The 23,436-nt window shown below is 34.6% G+C and overlaps 1 protein-coding gene across 6 annotated transcripts in view; it reads right to left on the reverse strand.

Annotated features, from left to right (window-relative positions):
• The window catches only part of LOC118745621 (paired box protein Pax-6), a 606,665-nt gene that overhangs the window by 555,208 nt on the left and 28,021 nt on the right, over positions 1-23,436 (reverse strand). For 5 of the 6 annotated variants that reach the window (XM_036479149.1, XM_036479146.1, XM_036479147.1 and 2 more), the window contains exon 2: positions 9,156-9,931. The exons of the other annotated variant lie outside the window; for it this stretch is intronic. In XM_036479149.1, coding sequence (XP_036335042.1) covers positions 9,156-9,258 — 103 coding nt within the window. In that variant the 5' untranslated portion in view covers positions 9,259-9,931. The remainder of the gene's footprint in view (positions 1-9,155; positions 9,932-23,436) is intronic. 6 annotated transcript variants of the gene reach the window in all.

Consider the following 23,436-nt stretch of genomic DNA (forward strand, 5'->3'; position numbering starts at 1 on the left):
AATTCAAGCATTTACAATTCCCAGTGCGTCTAGCATTTGCCATGTCCGTCAACAAGGCGCCAGGACAAACTCTTCAAGTATGCGGATTGAATTTGGAGGAGCCGTGCTTTTCGCACGGACAGCTATACGTGGCCTGTTCAAGAGTTGGCATTCCAAATTGTTTATTTATTCATACCCAAGATGTAAAAACAAAAAATGTTGTAAATCCAAATGTGTCGGATTAAGATTAAAAATAAAGAATCAAACATTTTGAAATAAAACGAATGATGAATCTTCATATAGAAAAATTCCAGGATTTTTCATCAATTTTCCAATATTTGGTGTAGAGAAGTACACCGGGGTACCGCTAGTATTTCTAATATATTTCATTTAAAATTTGCTATATCTTTATTATCAAAATATTTCCAAATGGCAGATTGGACCTACAGTAGGGAGTAGAAATCGGTATATATAAATTTTACGACGAGGAACTCAAATTTGAACTCAGTTTTAAGTTATCTCGTTTAGTTTAGCCGTAATGATAGAAAAAGGGAAGACCGCCTGTAGACGGTCTTATCGGGTTAGACGAAAAATAAAAAATAGCTATTGAATAGAGATATTTTATGGAAATGCATTTTTTTTATTAAAACGATTATCAAAACTTACATATATAAAATACTATAAAGACTTAGAATCTAAATTAATTTTGTGTATGGAATGTCAAAAAGCAGTTTTTCTCTTGCTTGATGCACAAATTGAGGTTACATTTCATGCAATACATTTGCGTATCAGATTGTTTGCACTGCTTACACCATCTCTTTCCGTTTACACCCAGCATTGTTGGAAAATGATCAAACTTATCATATCGCTCATCATCTGACGGTATTTTACCTCTTTTACCAACATCAGATTTAGTTACTGTCGCACCCGTTGACGGTCTCCGACATTTTTCTGTTTATATTTATATAAGCCAGATGCAATTGATTCACGAAATTCTGTTAACGACGGCAAATCATTGACTGAAACGTTTGCATTGATTCTCCTATGCAGTATATATGCATTTGTTATGGTCATATCAACGAGGTGATAAAATATTTTTATCATTGCGTTACGTGTTTTCAACCGTATGTGATACCTCCCCATCAATCCATCCATTAGGTCAACACCTCCCCTGATGTTGAAGGTATGTCGTCTGCCAAAGGTGATACTCTCTCAACGACATCACCGAAATCGCTAATGTCGATTGGAAAGGCCCCTGAATTAATAAACGCATCACTGGGATCAGCTTGATTCATTTCACTCAAGCAAGTAGAAATTTCCGCATCGAATCCATCTTGCATTACTTCCACTGAATCATCAGGACGAAAATCTGGATCTAAAAGGCTATCATCACTATCAAATTCGCGATCCTCGTCCAACTCTAATTCCGATTCAGATGAGGCCATCAACGCTTCGATTTCCTCCTCCGTCAACTTGCTCGCATTGTATCTCCTCTGGCGATTATTTTCGCAATCTCCTTGTTTTTTCCTCATGTTTAAAAACAGTGATTGCAGCTTACCGAGCTATTAGGTGAATTGACGCACTACAATTTTCGCGTAAACCGACAAGACCGTTTCAAGACGGTCTTCAAAAAACGATGTCCACAGCACAGAAAATAGCACTTATTGCTCCAAATTAAATATTTTCGTAGTAATATAAAATATTTCGCACGCACTAATAATTTTTTTCCGTACGTGTGGCAATTAATAATAATAATAATAGATTGGCGCTTACACATATGTTAGTGTTTGGCCGAGCTTCTCCTCCGATTTATGGCGTGCGCCTTGATGTCACACAAAGCTGTCTGTCTGAATTAAATAATATTCCTAACTTGGACCCGCCTTTGTTGCCTGGAGCTGTCCGGAGCCTACTGTATAATTATTTTAACTAGTTCCTAAGCAATTCCTTTCTGTAGTCAGTAAGAAATTAGCGTTTCATATGAGATATAAATGAATAAATAAATAATAAACATAAAGCTGTGCTGTGCTGTTCGTACATAGCTTCGGCAATTAAAGCGACAGCACATAAAAAGCGAATAGGGACTGCTCTGTGGCTGAACTGTTTGAAATTTCGCAGCCAAAGCAACAGAAGAGCAAAGTTAAACCCACATTTCAGCTGTGCTGCGCTTTAGCTTTGGGTATGTGCGCAGTAAAGCAAAGTCACAAGAGTTTCAAGAGGAAAGAATTGATTTCGCAGCACAGCAACAGCAGGTTTTTTAGTGCTGTTGCTGCTATGCTGACAGTTTTTCAAACACTGGTTAAATTCGCAAGCCTTTTATTTATTGGATACGGCGGCTAACATATACCATACCTGTTAAATAATGATTAATATTCATAATGATTATTAATTAAAGCTTTTTTTTTGCATAACCGTTTAATGATTAAATACCGATATTAGCACCTTTTTAATGATTAATAATTAATTACTTAAACAACAATTTCATTATTTTGTTATTTTTGATCATTTTCAATTAATTTTACTTTTTTTAATAACACGATTAATATAATTATTTGTTTAATTTCAATTATCAATCAAGAAGCCAAAGTATAGACAACAATTAAGAATATTAATAACTCAACGGTGGGCAAACGCGGATCTTTGAGCCAAATGCGGCCCTTTGCTCAGCAAAGTGCGGCTCTTTTTACTTTCTCTTTGCTTAGAACATTTTGGCTCTTTTTACTTTTTAAAATACACATTTATTTGCTGGACATTCTTTTCCATTATGTTGTTTTTTTATTTAATTCTTTTAATATACACATACGCAAATTGAAATCGGAACATTACCCGCAATCGGAAAATGAAAATTGGATTTCTGACTTAATGTTCTTTACCTATATGATGGAACATTTGCAAAACTAGAATTTGTCTCTACAAGAAGAGAATAAAAATGTTTTTGATTTGTCGCAAATTATTTAAAGTTTTGAAGCTAAACTACGTCTTTTTATTCATAATCTCAAAAAAAGAATATTCCATCATTTTCCATGGCTAGAAAAAATATTGCACATGATGTAAAAGCAGATTTTGAAACAAAATTTGCCGATTTGAAATTATTTAAATGTACGTTTGCATACTTCATAAACCCTTTTTTATGTAATACTAGCTTTTACCCGCGGGTTTCACCCACGTCAGAAGGAATTAAAGGGGTCATGTGACTTGTGGTTCCGAAGTTATGGCTGATAAAAAATTCCAAGCCTATGTTTAGTGCTATGCCCCCTTTTACAAACTCATTTATATACTATACTTACCTTACTATAAGCACCTACCATAGATATTTCTACCATACTTAAGATAAGCATCTACCATAGATATGTTTGCATACCGAATTTCCAGCTCATGTAACTTACGGTGCCGAAGTTAGAGCTGATTTTATAATTCACGCCTATGGGAGGTGCCACGCCCCCTTTTCCAATATCGCCCATATTTTCCCATGAGTATGGAATTAATTTTATTTATCTCAACAGCAAGTTACAATGCTCTACCACAAATATTTCAAGTCATATACAACATTAAAATTTTAGTTAGTATAGGAGGTGCCACGCCCTCTTTTCCAGTACTGTCCATTTTTCTCTATGCCTATAACCTTCCCGGGGTAAAAGCAAATAAGTGTGCGATTCCGTGCCGGGGTTCAGAAGTTATAAAGTAATAAACAAACAGACAATCACATTTTTATATATAGATAATTGAGGATAAATTTACAATATCCGAAATACTCCTTTTTAAGAAAAGCGAAGAAGAGTTGGAGGTTTTGGAATTAAAAGAAGATAAGGCATTGGAAATGCAACACAGAGCTTTGCCATTGCTCTATGGTCTGGCAGCTACTATTTTCTGGCCAAAAGTCATTTTTTAAAGTATCGATAATTTGTATGATTTTCGTCACTTCACTAAATAAATTCGCTGGAGTAAAAAAGCTTTGCAATTGAGATATCAGCTGTTAAAGTTTACATTTCTACAAAAAGTAAAAAAAAAAAAAACAATTTTCGTGGCCAGCATTCTTGTAGTTCGAATTGGAATAAGTCTTGGAGTGATAAAGATACTTCAAAAAATATAATGGAAAAGTATAATGTAGGTAATATTTGTTTTATTAACAAAAGCAAAGCTAGAATATAGCTTGCTAAATAAAATAAAATTAATTTTCAAAATGGACTCTAATTTGGGCAATAATATCCCACTTTAAATAGAGCTATAAAAAATTGGCTTCATTTAGCGGTCTTTAAACTTTGTGGGCAAGGAAAATTTTTAATTTAGAGTTTGTGGGTGAGAATCATGTTGCACTTGCTTGCATTTTTTGAATAATGGGCTTTTTTCTTAGAAAACTTCTACCTAAATTTTGCCGTACTTTTCGATATGTATTTGAAAAGAAGCAGTCAGCTAAGATGCCAAAAAACCGCCGATCTAAACTTTTTGCTACAAAATGTTATTAAAGCAGTGCTCTCTGAAGAATATTACACCGACTTCAAGGAAAGAGAAAGAAGTATATGCAAGTAAATAGATGAAAAATGCATTTTTGCATTTTTTGTTCGAACCTTTTCAGATTCAAAATCAGCGACCTCAAGAACCCCGCCTTTATATGAGTTTGTGGTAAGCAGGAGAAAATTATAAAATTTGGTCGCCATATTGGATCCACCATTTTGAATTTAAAAAATCTGACATCAGATTCGAAATCAGCGACAACAAAAACCCCCAAATACCGAGTTTCAAATCAATTTGGTTACTTCTGGACTATTGGCCATCAATAGTAGTCGCCAAACCATAGTGCATTGCTTGAATTCCGGCAACAAGTACCAGATAAAAAAAAAAAAAACACCTGTTGAAAACAGCTGTGTGCCGTAATTTTTGGTACAACGTACAACACTAGGCGCACATTGCATCCGATAGGCCGACCGATTTCGGCCGAACTGATGCGCACCCTTAACCAGATTATTTGCCGACCGTATTTGTACGCACAAATCTAGTTTTCATTTCAATTCTATAGGCAGTGAAATATTTTGATAAATTTTAATTGAACATGTGATTTTATAGGTTTTTTTTTTTTGTTTTGCACCCAATAATTTAATTTTTCGCAGTCTATTTTGGTACTTTTCACCTGACATCGGAAGAGAAAAACAAACATGTTTGAATTTATCATCACTGACGGAAGTCAACGGCCGATGTCGGTTCGGTTATCGGTCTACGTGTGAAAGCGCTCATATAATCACAAGTGTTTATTGATATCGCCCGCATATAGCCGATATCGGCCGAGCACAATTCGGCCGATGCCGGCTGCAGTGTGCGCGTAGCGTAAGTGTGAGTCTTTGTACTCTTCACAATTAGTTACATATATTCGCGTACCTGATAATTATTGAAAGTTATAAAAACTACATCGCAAAAAAATATAGAAAAAGGTTTTTTCTTAACAGCGGTCGTCTCTCGGCAGGCAATGGCAAACCACCGAGTGTATTTCTGCCATGAAAAACAGCTTCTCATAAAAATAAAATCGCCGTTCGGAGTCGGCGTAAAACTGTAGGTCCCTCCGCTTTGTGTGGCAAGATCAAGGCGCACGCCACAAGTCGGAGGAGAAGCTCGGCCAAACACTAACATATGTGTAAGCGCCAATCTATTATTATTATTATTATAAAAACTACCAGCTTTTTGTGTTCGCGTACGCAAACAACTTGCAAAGTAGGGGAAATTGAGAGTGCAAAATGACATTTCATTTTGAGGGAAAGCTGCTAGTTTCTGCTGGAAAAATTTTAGCCAACAGAAATTTGCCAACAAGAAAACAGCTGGTTGGAATTTACGCAAATCTCTAAATTGAATTTGATGGTTTGGAAGTTAAAATAGTAAAATGCGACTAATTAAACTTGTAAGAAGTAAGTAATTATTCGTTTAGTTAGCGAACTGTGACTGAGACTTCGTGTGTGAGAATTCGGAATTAGTTTTCTTACGTTTTCAAGTGTATACTTTTGAATGTAACCAAAATTTCTCTCAGCTGTTCGTCTAACTTGCAAGTTTCTGCAAATTTTCTGTTCGCGTACTATTTTGGCTATTTTTCTCTTGTGAGAGAACAGATAACATTTCGCCGGAATTTTGCTGTTGGACATCTTATACTGGAGATTTTAAACGAACGCACCTATTGACTTACCAAAATTTAACAGAACTATTACGAACGGATTTAACTGACGTAAAATAGATTTTGAAAATATGGCCAAAGGGATCTTTTTAATTTTCTTTAATATCTATCTTACGTTCATTAGAATAATAGTAAAATTAATGTTTTTCATTTCTAATAATAATTTTATTTACAAATAAAATTTTGTCTTTTGTTTTTTTTTTGTGGCTCTTTGTAGCATTTAGAATTTACATGTAGCTCTTTTCGGCCTCGGCCTTGCCCACCCCTGTAATAACTGCTTGAATTATTTATTTGTTTTATTCTTATCCAAATCTCAAATTTTAAACATTAATTATTACATTTAAAAAACTTTAAAAAGAAAGGACTGAAATGTACAAATTTAATGAATTTAATTTATTTTAATGAAAACTTTTATTTTTGTTTTACTTCACTCATAAATGAACTAAAGTATTCATTTTATTTTTAACTAAAATGTTTTCTTTTACATATTCAATATTATTAAAAAGATAAAAATATAGTATTTATTGTACCTGAAAGCTTTTACTTTTAATATCATTTAATGGAAAATGCATTTAAATTCGAATGTGTGAAATTCTTATGCATTTACTTTTCCTTTTAATTAATACTCAAAAAATGTAACTCTAGTTATTGGCAAATCTAAGGCTGCTATATGAAAATGTGTAATGTATTAAAGTGTACTTAATCAAAAGTTTTTTATTGTATATTCACGAATTCATTTCATTTTTTGACTTCCAAAGTAGTGGTTTTGGCCCATAGTTGGACTAGTATTTTATTTTAGAAGTCTCTACGATCAGTAGAAGCCACCGAGTCCCACAGTTCCCTGCATATAATGATGTGGTCCTGTGGAAAAGCGGCACAACTCAAAGCAAAAAAACCTCAGTCCTGTTAAGGGATGTCTATAATCCTTGTGTAATCCTAACTAAAGTAAGTAGAGCTGTCAAACTATCGACGATACTATCGATAGTATCGATAGTCTGGTCACATGAAATAACTATCGATAGTTCTGGTACTATCGCCACTATCGTTTCATTAATAGCGTATTCTCTTTCCTAGCGCTTTTGACATTTGCACGTATTGGTTCAAAGAGAACAAAACTTGGCAGCATTATTTCATGAACGTACGAATAAAGATCATCCAGGACGGAGCGCGAGAAAAAGTATTTTTTTTGCAGTGACGTAATTTTTTTGCCGCCATGTGAATGAAACGGAATGAAACCATGCGTGTGAATGAAACAGCCGACTAAAAAATGACGTTATCAACTATTATTTTTGTTTCTCAAATGCAATTACAAACACATGGTTGCCGTGCTGGGCGATTTGTTTAGTTGGTTCATGGCATTATTTCTAAAAGCGCCATTTTTTATTTTAAGCGTGGAAATACCAGAAATTACATTGCCGTCTTAAGAGCGTGTCAGACGTGGCAATGCAATATATTTCCGAAAGGCGAAAGGCAGGGAAAATTTCAGAAATCGCTTTTAGACTTTTTACACGGCGAATGAATTTCTAGCAATATTTCTCGATACTAAAATGCAACCGTGAGCCGCTAAAATATACAAATTTATAAAAGCAATATAACGAAAAATAAATGAATTTAGAAAAACATATGAAATGGGTCGATGCTATCGATAGTATCGATAGTCACCCTTAAGACTATCGTAAAACATCGATGGACTTGACTATCGATTGTTTGACAGCTCTAAAAGTAAGATGTATGGATTATTAATGTAAGTTGTAAAGTTTAGACGTGGATTAGACAAAAATTAGCGACATGAGCCCGGATTAAGTTCTTTTTTAGTTGTGGACAAAATTATTTACGGATCGTTTTAAGTTATATTTAAGATGTTGGTTTCCCATATAGCATACGTTTTTTCAGATTGGTTCTTGTGTGGGAATTATTCCGAATTTTGCAAAATGTTTCGGTTGCTGAAATTGGAATCGGTATATTTTCCATCAGCACAGGAAAAATTTATGGACGCTTCGAGTATGCGCAAATGGGAAAAACATAGTCCGGTGTGCTTTTGTTTACGCCTACTGGTGAGTTATATTTTTTAAGAAACAAAGGTGTATTTTAGTTCATTTGTTTTACAGCCATTTTGTTGTAAATCGAACAGTTGTCGTCGTATAATGACTAGGTTCCCCTTGGTTTATAGTAACAAGTCTGGCCTTTAATTTGGTAAAGGCCCCGCAGCTATACAATAACACATATTTGTGAAAAATACGCGAAACAATTTCCATATCTTTTAAGTTAGTAAGATACCCTTTTATAGAAGGTTAGGTTAGGTTATACTGGCAAGCCGAAGCCACGCAGAGACCTTTTTATAGAAATCCTTGAATGAATTTTGTCCACCTATCTTGTTCCACACGATACACTGTGCATCGATATGTACACATACAACACAACTTATAATAAAAATTTTTCTCGGTCTTCTTATAATGTTATATCGATGGCTGAGTGGAAGATCGACCTATCTCGGCAGCCAGTTCGAAAACGCTCTATCTCAAAAAACTTTTCAAGACGCCCTATTTCAGAATTTAATTGAAAAACACCCTATCCCAAAATTCGGTTCAAAAACGCCCTATCTCACTTCAAAATGTATTGAAAATATGCTGATATAGGGCGTTTTTGAATCGGCAGCTGAGATAGGGCGTTTTTGAAACGAATTCTGAAATAGGGCGTTCTTAAAAAGTTTTTTGAGATAGAGCGTTTTCGAACTGGCTGTCGAGATAGGTCGATCTTCCACTCAGCTATCGATATGGAATTATTAGATAAAAATTGTAGGGAATTTTGTGGGGAAACATTTTTAAACGCGTAGGGAAAAGTGGAGATTTTATTTTTGTTGAATGGGAATTCTGCAAAAAAGTATGTACCATCACTGCCGTTTCGTTCAGACGGTTTCGCTCAGACTCACGACGCAATCTTCTCTTCTATCTTTCTTGAAATTTAACGATAAATCGAATTACGATGGATGGATTATGTTAATTTACTGTTATTGTATAGAATTCATTACCTTTATGCGGCATGTCATCGAGCGTCGGTATTCGGTCGATCATGGTGCCCGACCAGGGCGAAATAACGGCGCCCATGGGTGGTGTTGGTTGCAGGGCAAACATTTCGAGTAATTTTAGTTGTTGATGTTGTGTTGCTTGTTGCTGATGTCGATAATATGTATAATGCTGATATTGTTGATTCTGCTCGTATGATTGTGTTCTATATGGCTGTTGCTGCTGCTGTTGTTGCTTATGTTGATAGAGGGTTTGTGCGAAATCGTCATGCGTATAGAAATGATTGTAAAATTTTTGCTCCTGATGCTGTTGCTGATGGTCGGGATGAGATGATACGCCTAGCGGCTGATGCTCATAAATGGATGGCAAGGCTGTTGTGGCAAATTGCCGCTCCTGCTGCTGCTGCTGTTGTTGTTCCAGTTCCAGTTCCTGTCGTAGTTGCTCAGTTTGAGGCGGCGGTGAGTTTGGCTCATGCTGTGTTGTTGCTGTTGAATGTAGTTGTAGATCGAGTTGTTGGTGATTATTGTAATCGCCAACGTCGCCGTCGCCCTCAACAGCGTCAATGGTTGTTATATTGGAGCGGGCCGTAAGCTTAACGACGGCGAACGCGTTATCCACTTTACAGGAAATTTTGCAAATTTGTATACAAATTAGTACAGTTACAGTTTTTCTTCACTTAGTTTTTGCACTTCACTGAAGGTCGAATTGAATTGTAAATTAATCAGCTTTTGCTGCTTTTTTGTGTGTCTGAATTCTTAATTGGCAGGAGCTTTTGTTGGGGCTAAACAACGAAATCACACAGGTTAGATACTGAAGTATGCACATTATTTGTTTGAGAAATTAGTTGTATATATTTTTTGATGTAATGATTTTTTCTCAAGTTCTTGTATGCCTGTATGCGCATATGGGTATGTAGATATTTTAATTAATTTTTGTATGCATGTAGCTAGGTAGGTAGGTATAAAAAATAGCGCAATTGTTCTATTTCGCAGAATCTCTTTTTTACAAATCGCTTAATTACATATACCCTCACTTCTTTACTATTTTTTTAATTTTTTAAAGAAGTGAAATATTAAAGCTATTTTAAACTAGCTCAGATAAACATAATTATTGGGTGGCCACGCCCAGGCCCACATATCATAAAATGGTACAGCGCACAGGTGTTTAGTTTAGAGTTCTATTTGAATTAAAAAAATCCAAGGGGCCGCCAAAACCCATGCGCCCTTAGTCCTTCTAGATTTTGTCATTTGCGCCGCCATCTTAGTATGTAAATCTATTCACAGAAAACTAAAGAGCGTGATATTAAACTTAAATTTGAGTTAAAATTAAGAAAATAATATTATTGAAAATGTCTAGGAATTAGCACACAATCTATTTAGCAACCAATCAAGTCACAGGCAACCAAGAGTCTGCGATGTCCCAACAAATTATTTTGATTACAAAAAAATTATACCAATCATAAATGGGTTTTCTGGGAGTCTTTTTAACAAAAAATAATTTATGCACTGGCAAAACCAAAGCTGGAAAATAATTTAGCCAAATATACCAAATTTTACTATGAAATCACAATTTTTAAGATGCACGCGAAGGCGAAGGAACACATAAAATATTAACGGTTTCCTTTGATTCGGCATATAAAATAAAAACCCGTGCTATCATTCACTTTCACATACTTTCATTTTGAAAGAAAAATAATGATTTTGCCACCACAAAAATGTAGATAGTTAAACTCTGCATTAAGTAGTTTGGTTTTTATTTGTCTTTGAAAACGGTAAATACTAATTTCTTTAACTCATTGGATAAAAAAAATATCTTGGCCTTGAACTTCAAATTTGACACACATGTTAAATGATTGAAAATACATTTGCGGTCATAAAAATTTATCCTTACTTAATATTATTATATTATATATTATTATTATTATTATTATTTTTATTATTATTATTATTATTATTATTGCTATTATTATTATTATTATTATTATTATTATTATTATTATTATTATTATTATTATATATAATAAATCCGAAAGTAAGTTTGTTTGTTTGCTACGCTTTCACGCTTTAACTACTCAACCGATCATCATAAAATTTTGTACACTGTTGTCATTTAGCCAAATTTAAAATATAGGATAAATTTAATCTCGATTAGACCAGGGGGCGTGGCACCTCCCATAGAAACAGAATATTTCATACTGCATTTCTCAGGAAATATTTTTGATAGATTACTGGAACTTGGTGTGGAGATATATAAAATCATTATCTACTCATGGATGAGAGCAGCCACCTTTTAAAAAAATCAAATTCAACTGTAATTAAGGGAGTTATTTATTTTAAAATTATATTAAAAATGGATGTCAAGAAGCTTAAAAGCTGTAGTTCGAATATATTTTGAAAAGGGTTGCCACCTGTTTGAAAAGTCAAATTTAAATTAATTATATGCAAGCGATCTCAATAATAAAAATATGGTTGTCTAACGAAATATTGCTAAGAAAAGTTTAGTTTAAAAATTTAAATAATATTTTAGCCTTTCCCAAGGGTTGCCAACTTTTTAAAAATTAAATTCAATTATTACAAATTAAGTATTACAGTAAAAGGCGCGCAATGGCGTTTGATTTATCGGTGGTGATTTGAGATTTACCCCTGCACAACTCAACCCTGGTGTCTCGGAATGAAGCTTTAACGCATAATAATACTGGCAAATCACATCCACTGGGCCAATAGAAACACACAAAAGTTCGATATACTCATTGGTGCAACAGGTCGAATTAAAATGCCATCCACGGCCAGTGTTGCCGCGAATCATTTTTAGTGGTAGCCAAATTCCTTTAAAAAAGGGCTAAAAAAGAGCTAAAAAAGTCTTTGTGGCTAAAAATTTTAGCTAAAATTGTTTACTTACATATACATATAAAAGTATACACGTAAACATTTTCAATAAGTAATGGTATAGAAAAACAATGAACTCTTTAAAAAAGCAAATATTTTATCCAACCAAAACCTTTTTGTATAAAAGGGGAAATATACGACACCAGCATGCTGGCTCTATCAAGTGTTTGTGCCATCAGGCTCGAAACATATAACTTACCAGCATGCTGGTACAATATTTCTTTCGTTAGAACTGAGGTCGAGGAAAGATAGAAATAATTAAGAGCCGAAAATTCATAATTTTTCTATCATTTTGTTAAACATTGTTTTTTATTTTAATTCAAAACTGCAATATCGTGAACTTAATATTCCACAAACATGGCCTTGACTCATATAGTGCAAGAAATTTCCGCCAAAATATTTTTTACTTAGAAAATTGAGCTAATTTCACCACCCAGACAATCATAAAATTTTCAAATAGTTTTTGAAGTCGCACTAGCAGCTGGTACAATCACACCACAAGAACATACACGGTCAATCACCTTGATAAGCCATTTAACAAATTAACCATATTAAGGGCCAGTTTTTCAGTGCCCGGCCGTGGTTTACACTAAGTTTAAACGCCCGATCTGGCTGGTTTAAACTAAGATCAGCCAATCAAATGTCAGCCAGCTGTTCAATTTAGCGAGCGTAAATTAACTCAGTTTCCTTAATCTGAGTTTAAACTGGCACTGAACAGCTGGCCCTAAGGGCCGTAAACTTATCTATTTTAAACTATAGTTAAATCGTTAATAGATAAGTTAACAGGCCTAACACTTTTACAGTGTGTATGTATAAAAATGTAAGAAACCTACAATACATTTATGAATATACTAGCGGTACCCCGGTGTGCTTCTCTACACCAAATATTGAAAAATATTGAAAAATTAATGAAAAATCCTGCACGCCGTACTTCCTTTTGTTGGAAGTGCTCCTCAACATTTTGCGATCTTCTTTGCGTTAACATCATGTTCGCATGACGCGCACGTCGACCTATATTTTAACGACTGGCTCGTGGTGGATTTCTTGGACGCTGTGATTCTACAGCTGTATTCTGCGCATACCACTTCGTACTTCATTTTGTTGGGAGTGCTCCTCAACATTTTGCGATCTTCTTTGCGATAGCATCATGTTCGCAAGACGCGTACGTCGGCCTATATTTGAACGACTGGATCGTGGCATTTTATTCAATAGCGAACGAAAAACTCAATGAAATTCACAATCGACAGTAAAAGACCACTTGAAAAAACTTCATTCAAAGCCAAAGAACACAACACAGCCACAATTTTCCACAATGGTTTTGTTCACTATAAATCAATGAGGAAAAATACCTGCATGGAAAATTTCCAGTGTACTCAAACTTTTCGTACGATTCGCTGCAACAAATTTGTGCAAAAATATTGAAATTGACGAAAAAAAATAAAATGAAATATGAATTAAGAATATTAAACACACGTGTTGATTCTCCAAAGTCCAAAATAGAAAGACCGAATATCAATGTACACCACCTTTTCGATAATACGATGAAATGACAGATATGTTGTGTTCATTAGCGCACACAAGGGGTGGGTTTTGGGGTTCACACCCCCCCTAAAGCTAATAACCTCAAATACAATCTGTATCTTAAAGCTAAGAATCCAGCTCTCAAGGAAATTATAAGAAATATTTATTATAATTTCTGTTGCTTGAAAACGCGCTTTGCTTTTGCTGTAAATTTTCATGAGGGAATAAATATACAAGCATTTTTTTTTTTGAGAGCTGCAAACTGATTTAAGAAATTTTGCTAGAAGAAAATTTCTTTTCCATTTCTCGTCCGTCGTTTTATATGAATTTTTCGTTTTTCTTGAGAGTTCAGTTAATCTTTAATATCTAAAATTTAGCAATCGTGAAAAATCACCATATCTATCGAAAACCAGAAATCGAAAAAATGAACATAGAAGTGCAAAAATTCATGGAATCAATAAATTTATTTATACTGACCCTTTTTTAAAATTTTTTATTAGGTACTTTTGAAAGTTGAGCGCATCTTGAGTTTATAGAACTTTTTATTAAGCAAGTAGTTTTTAAGGAAAGAACACAAACCGACTTCAATTCTCATATTCAAATTTAGGGGTACCGTTAATTTCTTCATGATCCAATCATCGGATCTCTAAAACAAATTACGGGACCTTGAGGTACTATCTTTCTAATAAAAAAAGGATTATTGAAAACGGTTCACGTGGTCCAAAGTTATGTATTCCGGCGAGATGATAACCTCCCTTTTTTTTGAAGTCGGTTAAAAGCGTTTGAGTTCTGTTAATCTGTAAATAAAGTGCAGTTTATGAATTTTAAAACGTTTATTTATATATTACATAATAATAATAATAATAATATATTGGCGCTTACACATATGCTAGTGTTTGGCCGAGCTTCTCCTCCGATTTGTGGCGTGCGCCTTGATGTTGTCACACAAAGCGGAGGGACCTACAGTTTTACGCCGACTCCGAACGGCGATTGTATTTTTATGAGAAGCTGTTTTTCATGGCAGAAATACACTCGGAGGTTTGCCATTGCCTGCCGAGGGACGACCGCTGTTAAGAAAAAAAAACCGTTTCTATATTTTTTTGATGTTGCTTTGACTAGGGCTTGAAACCCAGGCATTGTGGAGTGGAAGCGCGCACTGCTTACCACTACACCACAGCGGCCGATATATTACATACTGTACATAAAACTTGCATAAATGTATTTTAAAGAGGGTATTATCTGAAGCAAATTTTCAGTATTTTCCGGTGATATATCTTCAGAAATATAAAACCCCCCTAAAATATATTCCTGGGTGCGCCCCTGGTTGTGTTGTGGTGACTTTCATTCCATTGGCTCTACAAAATCCCTATTGAAAAACTTGCAGCCATGTTTATATTTGACTTAATTTATCCGAAGAAAAAATAAGCACAGCACATTATAGCAACAATTTTTCACTATGTTTCGATTTTTCATGTATGTGCTGTTGTACCATATACGTGGTTCATGTGACAGACATAAACTGTCATATATCGTGAACCGCTGGACCGACTTCGGGCCCACTTCACATAACCCATCTGCATGATAGTCCGAATATACCGTTTAAATTTGGTAGAATTCGTGCACTTATTTTTTTATTTAAGATGGGAGGTGCCACGCCCCCCTTTCCCAATACCGCACATTTTTCTCCATGAGTATGGAATTATTTCATATGTCTCTATACCAATTTCCAGTAATCTACTACAAATATTTCAAGAGATATACCAGATGAAAATTTTTGTTAGTATGGGTGGTGTCACGCCCCCTTTTCCGAATTCGGGGAAACTTAACACAAACCATCTGCATAATAGCCCGACTATGCCGTATAAATTTGGTTGAAATCTTGTACTTATTTTTTATATATAAGATGGGAGGTGCCACGCCCTCTTTTCCAATACCGCCCATTTCTCTCTATGAGTATGGAATTATTTGATATACCTCTATACCAACTTCCAGTACTCTACCACAAATATTTCAAGAGATATACAACATACAAATTTTAGTTAGTATGGGAGGTGCCACACCCCCTTTTACGAATTCGGGCAAACTTCACATAAACCATCTGCATGATAGCCTAAATATGCCGTAAAAATTTGGTTGAATTCGGTGAAGCCGTTCTCAAGTTATAAGCTAACTCACTAATTTTTATATATAAAATAGAGGCGCCACGCCCCCTTTTCCGAATTCAAGCAAACTTCACGTAAACTATCTGCATGATAGCCCGAATATGCCGCATAAATTTGGTTGAATTCGGTGAAGCCGTTCTCAAGTTATATGATCACACCAAAAACGTTCACTTATTTTTATGTATAACATATCAGTCGTTCTTGGTTAAAAATTCATTTCTTACACAAATGAAAAAAAATTAGATCAAATTAAGCATATACAATTTTTTCATGCCAAGTATGAATAAATTCTCCAAAGCGCTAAATTTAAATTTATGTGGCCAAAAAAAGTATGTGGTAGCTAAATCTAGCCACCAAAGGGCTAAAACGGCAACACTGTCCACGGCACCTTTTCTAACTTGGCGATTATTCGTAATGACTCCAGCGCCACTAGGCAGCCTTTTCTGGCAATAGTATTGCCAATACATATTTTGAATATTATCATAAATAAGATTTTTAGTAATAACTGAACTCCAGCGCCAACTTGCGGGTGAAATTGTAAAACTACACTCAAAAGTACACAAACAACTTCGTTAAAATCGGTCCGGGCATTTAGGAGGATGTCACTCACCATTTTTTTCCATGAGTATGAGATTTATTTCATATATTGCGGTACAAAGTTCCGGTATTCTACCATGAACACTTCGAGAGATATACAGTAAGAAAAAATCGGTTTGTATAGGAGGTGCCTCGCCCTCCGTCTTTCAAAATATATATTGTTATAGATTATAGATTATAGAAGATTGGTATGAATCGAAATGATTTTGAATACGAGTGTCAGACGAAAGAGGTTTAAAAAGGTTGTCAACTGTTTAAAAGGTTAAATTCAAACTATTCAATAATTTAAATGAATTATTACAATATGTTTATCAATCGGAATGATTTTAATGGGCTTTATTTCAAAACTACATGTAAGAGGTTTCCATCTGTTTAAAATCTCATATTGAGTGCAGGGGATAAGTTAATTTAAAAAGTATGAAAAGTGAGAAGTTTAAGAAAGTTTTTGTTTGAAAATATTTTGAAGATGGTTAAACAAATTTTAAACCTCTTGTTTTTTGCCAATGTTATTGTGGCTTATTAACATTTTATTTTTAATATTTTTATTGAGCTTTGTACCACGATTGTTTATTAGGAAAAATTGAAAAAGCAACAAGGTCTAAGCGGTAGAAGTTATAGCAGCTATTTCGGAGATCACCACATCTCCTCATCAGACTTCTTTTTTTAAGTTTTTTAATTGAGTTTTCTTGAAATAAATTTTACTCAATGTAGCACGTAGAAATTTCATACACTCAGCGAAGCGGGTGAGGGCAATCTAGTATTTTATATTTTAGATGCTCTACTAGTATTTATGTATGCATATATCCTAAATTAAAATAAAAATTTAAAAATTTTATTCAAAATGCTTTCTCTTGCTACTAATTACAGACGTGTATACGGTAACAAAAAAGTATTACGGTTCATGGTGATTTTCATCTTAAAACTGTTGCTAAACTTGCTAATCGCCAAGTCTTCCAAAAACAAAATATTTCGACACTAATGGCTTTTTCATGAAGTATGCCCCAACTTGATCCTGTCTGTGCAAACACCCCAAATCCTATGAAGCAGCGTTGAGTACGATGTCACATCCGTTGCCATGTGTGCACGTATGTAAACACATACTATGTACATATGTATATACATATTTGTGTCTCTGAATCCTGTTTTTTATTTGAAGAACCCAGCCTTAATGCCGCACAGTGGTATTTCAGGTGAAAAAATAAAATTTTTTAATATTAAATTTTTATATTTGAATGGTTTAGCCTAACAAAGTGATATTTGCCTAAGAAAAATTCATTCCCAGCTATCACATTTGCCAGACAATGTCTGATATCAGACAAGTCGGAATAAAAAGTTGACTATTTAGGCAAGTCTTAGAGGTTTCGTACAGATTTCTGGGCGAAATGTCTGGAGAATTTTATTTATTTCTTTATCCGATATGTCTGATCGAATTATGGCCGATTTCGGGTATACACGTCTGATAATTCTTATTTTCCATGATTATTTGGTCAGACATCTGTTAGAAACACGTCAGAATCGTCGGTAATTAAGTCAGAATTTCCCACGTCGTGTCGATTAGACTTCCTGTCAACCTCTCCATACGTTTCTCTACCGATATCGGCCAAAATCATACAGATTTACAATCTTGCTAGCTGGGATGTAACTTTGTCCGAAATTGGTATTATACAGAGTAAATAGGTATGAGTTAAAATAAACCGATTACGCCCACTTTTTGAATTTCGGACTCATATATTCATTGGTGTGGTTTTTAGGGCATTTTTGAGGTTAGGTTTGTGTGGGAGGTTTGCTTTAAAATAAATCGATTACGTCCATTTTTTTGGAGTTCATATCGTCACCTGAAATGCAAAAAGACGTAACAAACATCATCGCTGAAATGCAAAAAGTCATAACCAACAAAAAATTCAAAATTCACTTTTTAATTTATATGATGAATGTCATCGAATTACAACTCTCCACATCATTTTAAGAAATAAATAAAAATATTAGTCACGACTTTTTCCATTTCATTTGCGATGTTGTTACGTCTTTTTGCATTTCAGTTGACAATATACAACGTTAATACAAACATGTGGACAAAATTTCGGACTCATATATTCAACGCATTAGCGCACACAAGGGGTGGGTTTCGCGGTTCAAACCATCTAAAGCGAATAACGTCAAATACAAACTGTATCTTAAACCTTAGAATCCAGCTCTCAAGAAAAATCACAAGAAATATTTTTATATCCAAGCGCATTTGTGCACAAGGGTATTATCATAACTTTGTTCACATAACGGTTGTTTGTAACAGCCAAAACGAGTCGATATACATAGATATAGACAAATGTATACATACATAAATGATCAGAATGAAAAGAGAAATCGATTAAGCCATGTCTGTCCGTCCGTCTGTCTGTTCGTGTACACGATAACTCGAGAAAAAATTGAGATATGTCCACGAAATTAGGTAGGTAAGTTTCCCTTTATCCAAGATAAGTTGGGTTTGAAGAGGGGCGACATCGGACAATAACCACACCCACATCCCATATGACGGCATTTTTGATATATGCAAAAACTACGATATTTCCGTAAATACTGGATTCAAATGGTCGAAAGTTGGTAGGCGAAGTAGAATTTTGGCATAAAATAAGACAGTTATGAAATTTTTTGAAAATGCGATTGGCACGGCCCACTTACGATGAAATGCTGTATCTCTGTAGCCCTTCACTAATCCCCACCAAAATCGGTACGAACATAGCTTGGAGCCTAACTAAGAAACCCTTCGAAAATTTTTGAAATCAGACTAGAACCACACCCACCTCCCATATATCACGGTAATTTACAGAAATACGAAAACTGCAATAAATTGGTAACTATTTAAGCTAATTTACTCAAAATCGATATATACAATGACCTTATATTTGGAAAAATGGGCGTGGCACCGGCCTACATATCTGTGGACTTTTGACAAAACAACTTCTGTGCTTTCTGTAGGTTGGAATTTAGAGTCAATTATAAGGAAATTCCATTTAAAAATTTTAAATTTTTATTTAACTTTCATTAAGATATCATCTTGAACTACTCCTATTAATGACTAAACACAAAAATATCATTCGAGAACTCAATGAATTATTGCTTTGAAGAGAAAATGACCTCACTCGAAAGAAGTTGTTTTGTCAAAAACCACAAATATGTGTATCTCGGTAACCGGTTTATCAATTTCTACCAAACTCGGTACATTTATCAACCTTGGCTCAACAAAGCGATATGTTGTAAATTTTTGAAATCGGACTAAAATTACCGTCACCTACCATATAAAGGTAAATTTCAGAAATACGAAAATTCGGATCTTTCAATAACTAAACACGCCACCTTACAACAATCTCTTAACAAGACACAATATTATTGATTTTTCTAAAATGGGCGTGGAACCACCCATTTATGATTTTCACCAAACTTGCTCCAATTATTTCAATATCTCATATCCTATTATCGAAACTCTTTGACATCGGGAAAAATACTCTTGCTTATCTGCAGTTTACTGGAAGTTGAAAAAACGATATTTAATACGTGCGCGGGGTATATAAAGTTCGTTTTCGGCGCAACAGCTCAATAACTGTTGCGATTGCACCTTCTGAACGCGTTGTTGTTGAGAATAACGAGCACTGATTTTTTTAGCAACAGTTGCGCTCAACTGCTGCGCCTTCTGATCCTACCCATTAAAACTCTTTTTTAACATTTTGTATTACTTTTGAAAGTTGAGCGCATCTTATGTTTATAGAACTTTTTATCAAGCAAGTAATTTTTAAGAAAAAAACCAACCGACTTCGGTTCTCATATACAAATAAAGGAGTACCGTTAATCAGCGTTGCCAGGTTGACGTTTGTAACGTAATTTGAACGTTTTTTGTATCCTGTTGGCGCTTGGACGTTTTTGTGTATAAAATGACGTTTTTTAACTTCCCAGTAATTTTTCTCTATGCACAATATATTCAATGTATAGCGTATTATTTGCTTGTTGAGTAAGTACTTACGCTCACACTTTCGCCAAAGTTGTTACTAAATCTTGTAAGTAGAATTGAATCTTTATAAGCTTTGTTTCTTGCAGCAGGTGCCTCTAAAGATATTTATTCTTTGGACACATATGACTTAAATATGATGCAAACCAAGCGTACGCTCATTTTTTTATTGTTGGACTAAGGATCCCGCGTTCAAAGGCTGGTTGTGTAAACACTTGAGGTTACAAGGCTCATTCCAATGTTTGCAATTGCATATTAAAAGCCAAATCAGGAAGAGCTGATCTATTGCAACACACACGATCGCAAAAGCACTATGTTCCTGCTTAGCAGAACGTAAGTTCTCATTTTCGACAACCGGCCACCTAACCAAATGTCTACAATCAAAAAATATTAAAAATCAACGCGATTATTTAGCAACTTAAGGCTTGCACATTATTACCCTGGAATTTAATGGGCTATAAAACTGCATACTCAAAAAAGTTCTAAATAAATCTGAATAAAAACTTGAAAATCTAGCCGAAACTTTGGAGATTTTTTATATTTTTTGTACAAAGTTTGAAATGTGGATTTATATTGTTAGTTATATAATGAGCTAGGCTTTTATGAAAAAATAATAAACATTAAATAAACAAAAGAAAAACAGCCAAAATCGATATGATGATGACTTAATCAGCTGATCACAAGTGTATGTATAAAATGATTTTTATATTAATGATCTCAAACTAGTTTGCAATAGTGGTATTCACCAAATTGTTGCCAAAAGGCATTGCGTGAGCTCATCTGGTGTTTTGCCAGAGTGCCAGGCTACTTGCTCACTTTGGTGAATACCACTAATGAATTTTAAATGTGCTCTGTCGAAATGACAGAAAATATGTTCGTAATATACCTTACGTACATACGTACCTTTGTATACAATAAAAGTTTAATAAGAACAATTCTGTGTGCATACATGGAAAATACGTTTTTGGGTAGGAAATGACGTTTTTTCAGACCAAGAGCGACGTTTTCTCATGCCGAAAACCTGGCAACACTGCCGTTAATGTTTTCACGATCTAAACCAAATTACGAGACGACCCTTGAGGTACCATATTCACGTGGTCCAAAATTAAAAGGTAGCATACATAAAAAAGGAAAAAATATTCAGACGATCTGATAACCTCCCCCTTTTTTTGAAGGCGGTTAAAAATGTTTGAGTTCTTTGTTAATTTTATGTAAATAAAGTGCAATTTATGAAACTTTAAAAAGTGTATTTATTTATTATTATTTTGAAGAGCGTATTATCTGAAGCGAATTTTTAGTATTTTCTGATAATATATCTTTAGAAGTATAAACCCCTCCCAAAATATATTCTGGGTGCGCCCGGTGCACTTTTTGTGGCGTTTAAGACGTTTTTAAAGTTAGGTTTATATGCTTTAAAATAAAACGATCACGCCAATTTTTCGTTTTTTTCTTGATTTATGCCCATAAATGTTGCATGCAAAAAATTGAGGATCCCCGCCAATTACTTCAAATTGTTTCCAAAAAATGTATGGGGCTGTACCACTGTGTGCCGTCACGCTAAGCTAAGTCACAGTAGGTGGCAATGGTGCGGATGAACACACTCTGAAATGAGCAGACGCTCTTCAAAATTCTGTAATAAACATTAATACGTATGCGCCGCAGCGTGCAAAAACGTATGTAGGTATGTAAATGTTATATTCTTGTTGTTGTTTTTAGCATACAACGAAAGCCACAGGTGGGCGTCAATTGAACCAAACTTACCACCCCACTCCCCAGGCGGTGTTAGACGGGCGCCTTTTTACTCCACAAATGACAAATATATTTGTTGTTCTTTGGCGAAAATTTACATGTGAAAAAAACCCATACCTTTGTTTAATGCTCGAAAGCAGTGTTAATATTAATTATTTTTTACAATATTTTTATTGTTCTTTGTAAAGAAAATTACGAAAATTGTGCGTTCACTGTGCATGCTGCTGATCTTTTATTAGCGAACCCTTTCTCGGAAGTACTGATAGTAGTAATAGCCTTTCAAAAGACAATTGCACTTTGCTACCTCCTGCCACAATACATATGAATGGAATATTGTGCCGATATATTGCCGGTGTTCATCAAAGAATTGCTTTTGCAGGGAAAACTAGACTCCGTTTGTTTGACAACAGCAAGGCGCATAGACACTACAGTCATGGGCGTAGCCAGGTAGGGCGAGGGGTGCTCGAGGCTCGCCCGCTCCCCCTAACTTTCAAAATTTCCCTATATATATAAAAAATAGTACCCTGAAATGCCAGCTTTGGATTTTTCTCTTGTTATTTATGTGCACTTTGCTCCACATAGTTTTAACTCAGCCGTGACTGCAGCTTCCGATGTACATAGCTGGCGTCAATAATGTATTGGGGACTATTGCAGCGTTCCATGATTTTTTTTTCAAACACAAAATCGAAGAAAAAAATTTAACAATATATCACTTGAACTTCAGCCAGAAATCTTCGAAGATCTTTAAGAGATATAAAGCAGCATGGAAAAACGATAAATCAGTAATATAAACTTCCCAGTTCCTGGCTGCTTTTTTCACTTTGAAATTTTAAAAGCGGAATTACACACGGGCGTAAAAACGGAGAACGTGTCAAAGCGCAGTTACCCACGAACGTGGGGATGAAACGATACCATGCAGGTACCTTTACTTGGAAGTAGTATCGTAAGAAAGTATCCACACCCTAAAAATATCATTTCTAAAGTATCGATACCTATTCGTATCGGTACTTTTGGCTATGAAGAGATTCCGTATGAAATTGATGACATTTAATTTTTTTTTAATAAATTAATCATCCTCGGCGAATCCTAAACTACGAAAAATAAAACTTAATAATTTAGAAACTAAAAAAAAAAAAAACAACATAATATAGCCGAAACTATATGTTTAATGATGAATAGTATTTAACAGAGATAATACCTTGGAAAAGTTTACAAGAAGTTAATTTCGGTTACCCTTAGAACCGTAAGTTGGGCACTCAGTGCCCATATTCATTTTCAATTTGATTTTTGAACATAAACAGATATACTGTACCTTGGTTTATAAGTTGACAAAATTTCAGGTGTATGTCTCTTATAGTAAAAAAGTAACGGATTT

Source organism: Rhagoletis pomonella, unplaced genomic scaffold (genome assembly GCF_013731165.1).
Source record: "Rhagoletis pomonella isolate Grant_MI unplaced genomic scaffold, Rhpom_1.0 Rhpom_scaffold_00009, whole genome shotgun sequence".
Taxonomy (NCBI): domain Eukaryota; kingdom Metazoa; phylum Arthropoda; class Insecta; order Diptera; family Tephritidae; genus Rhagoletis; species Rhagoletis pomonella.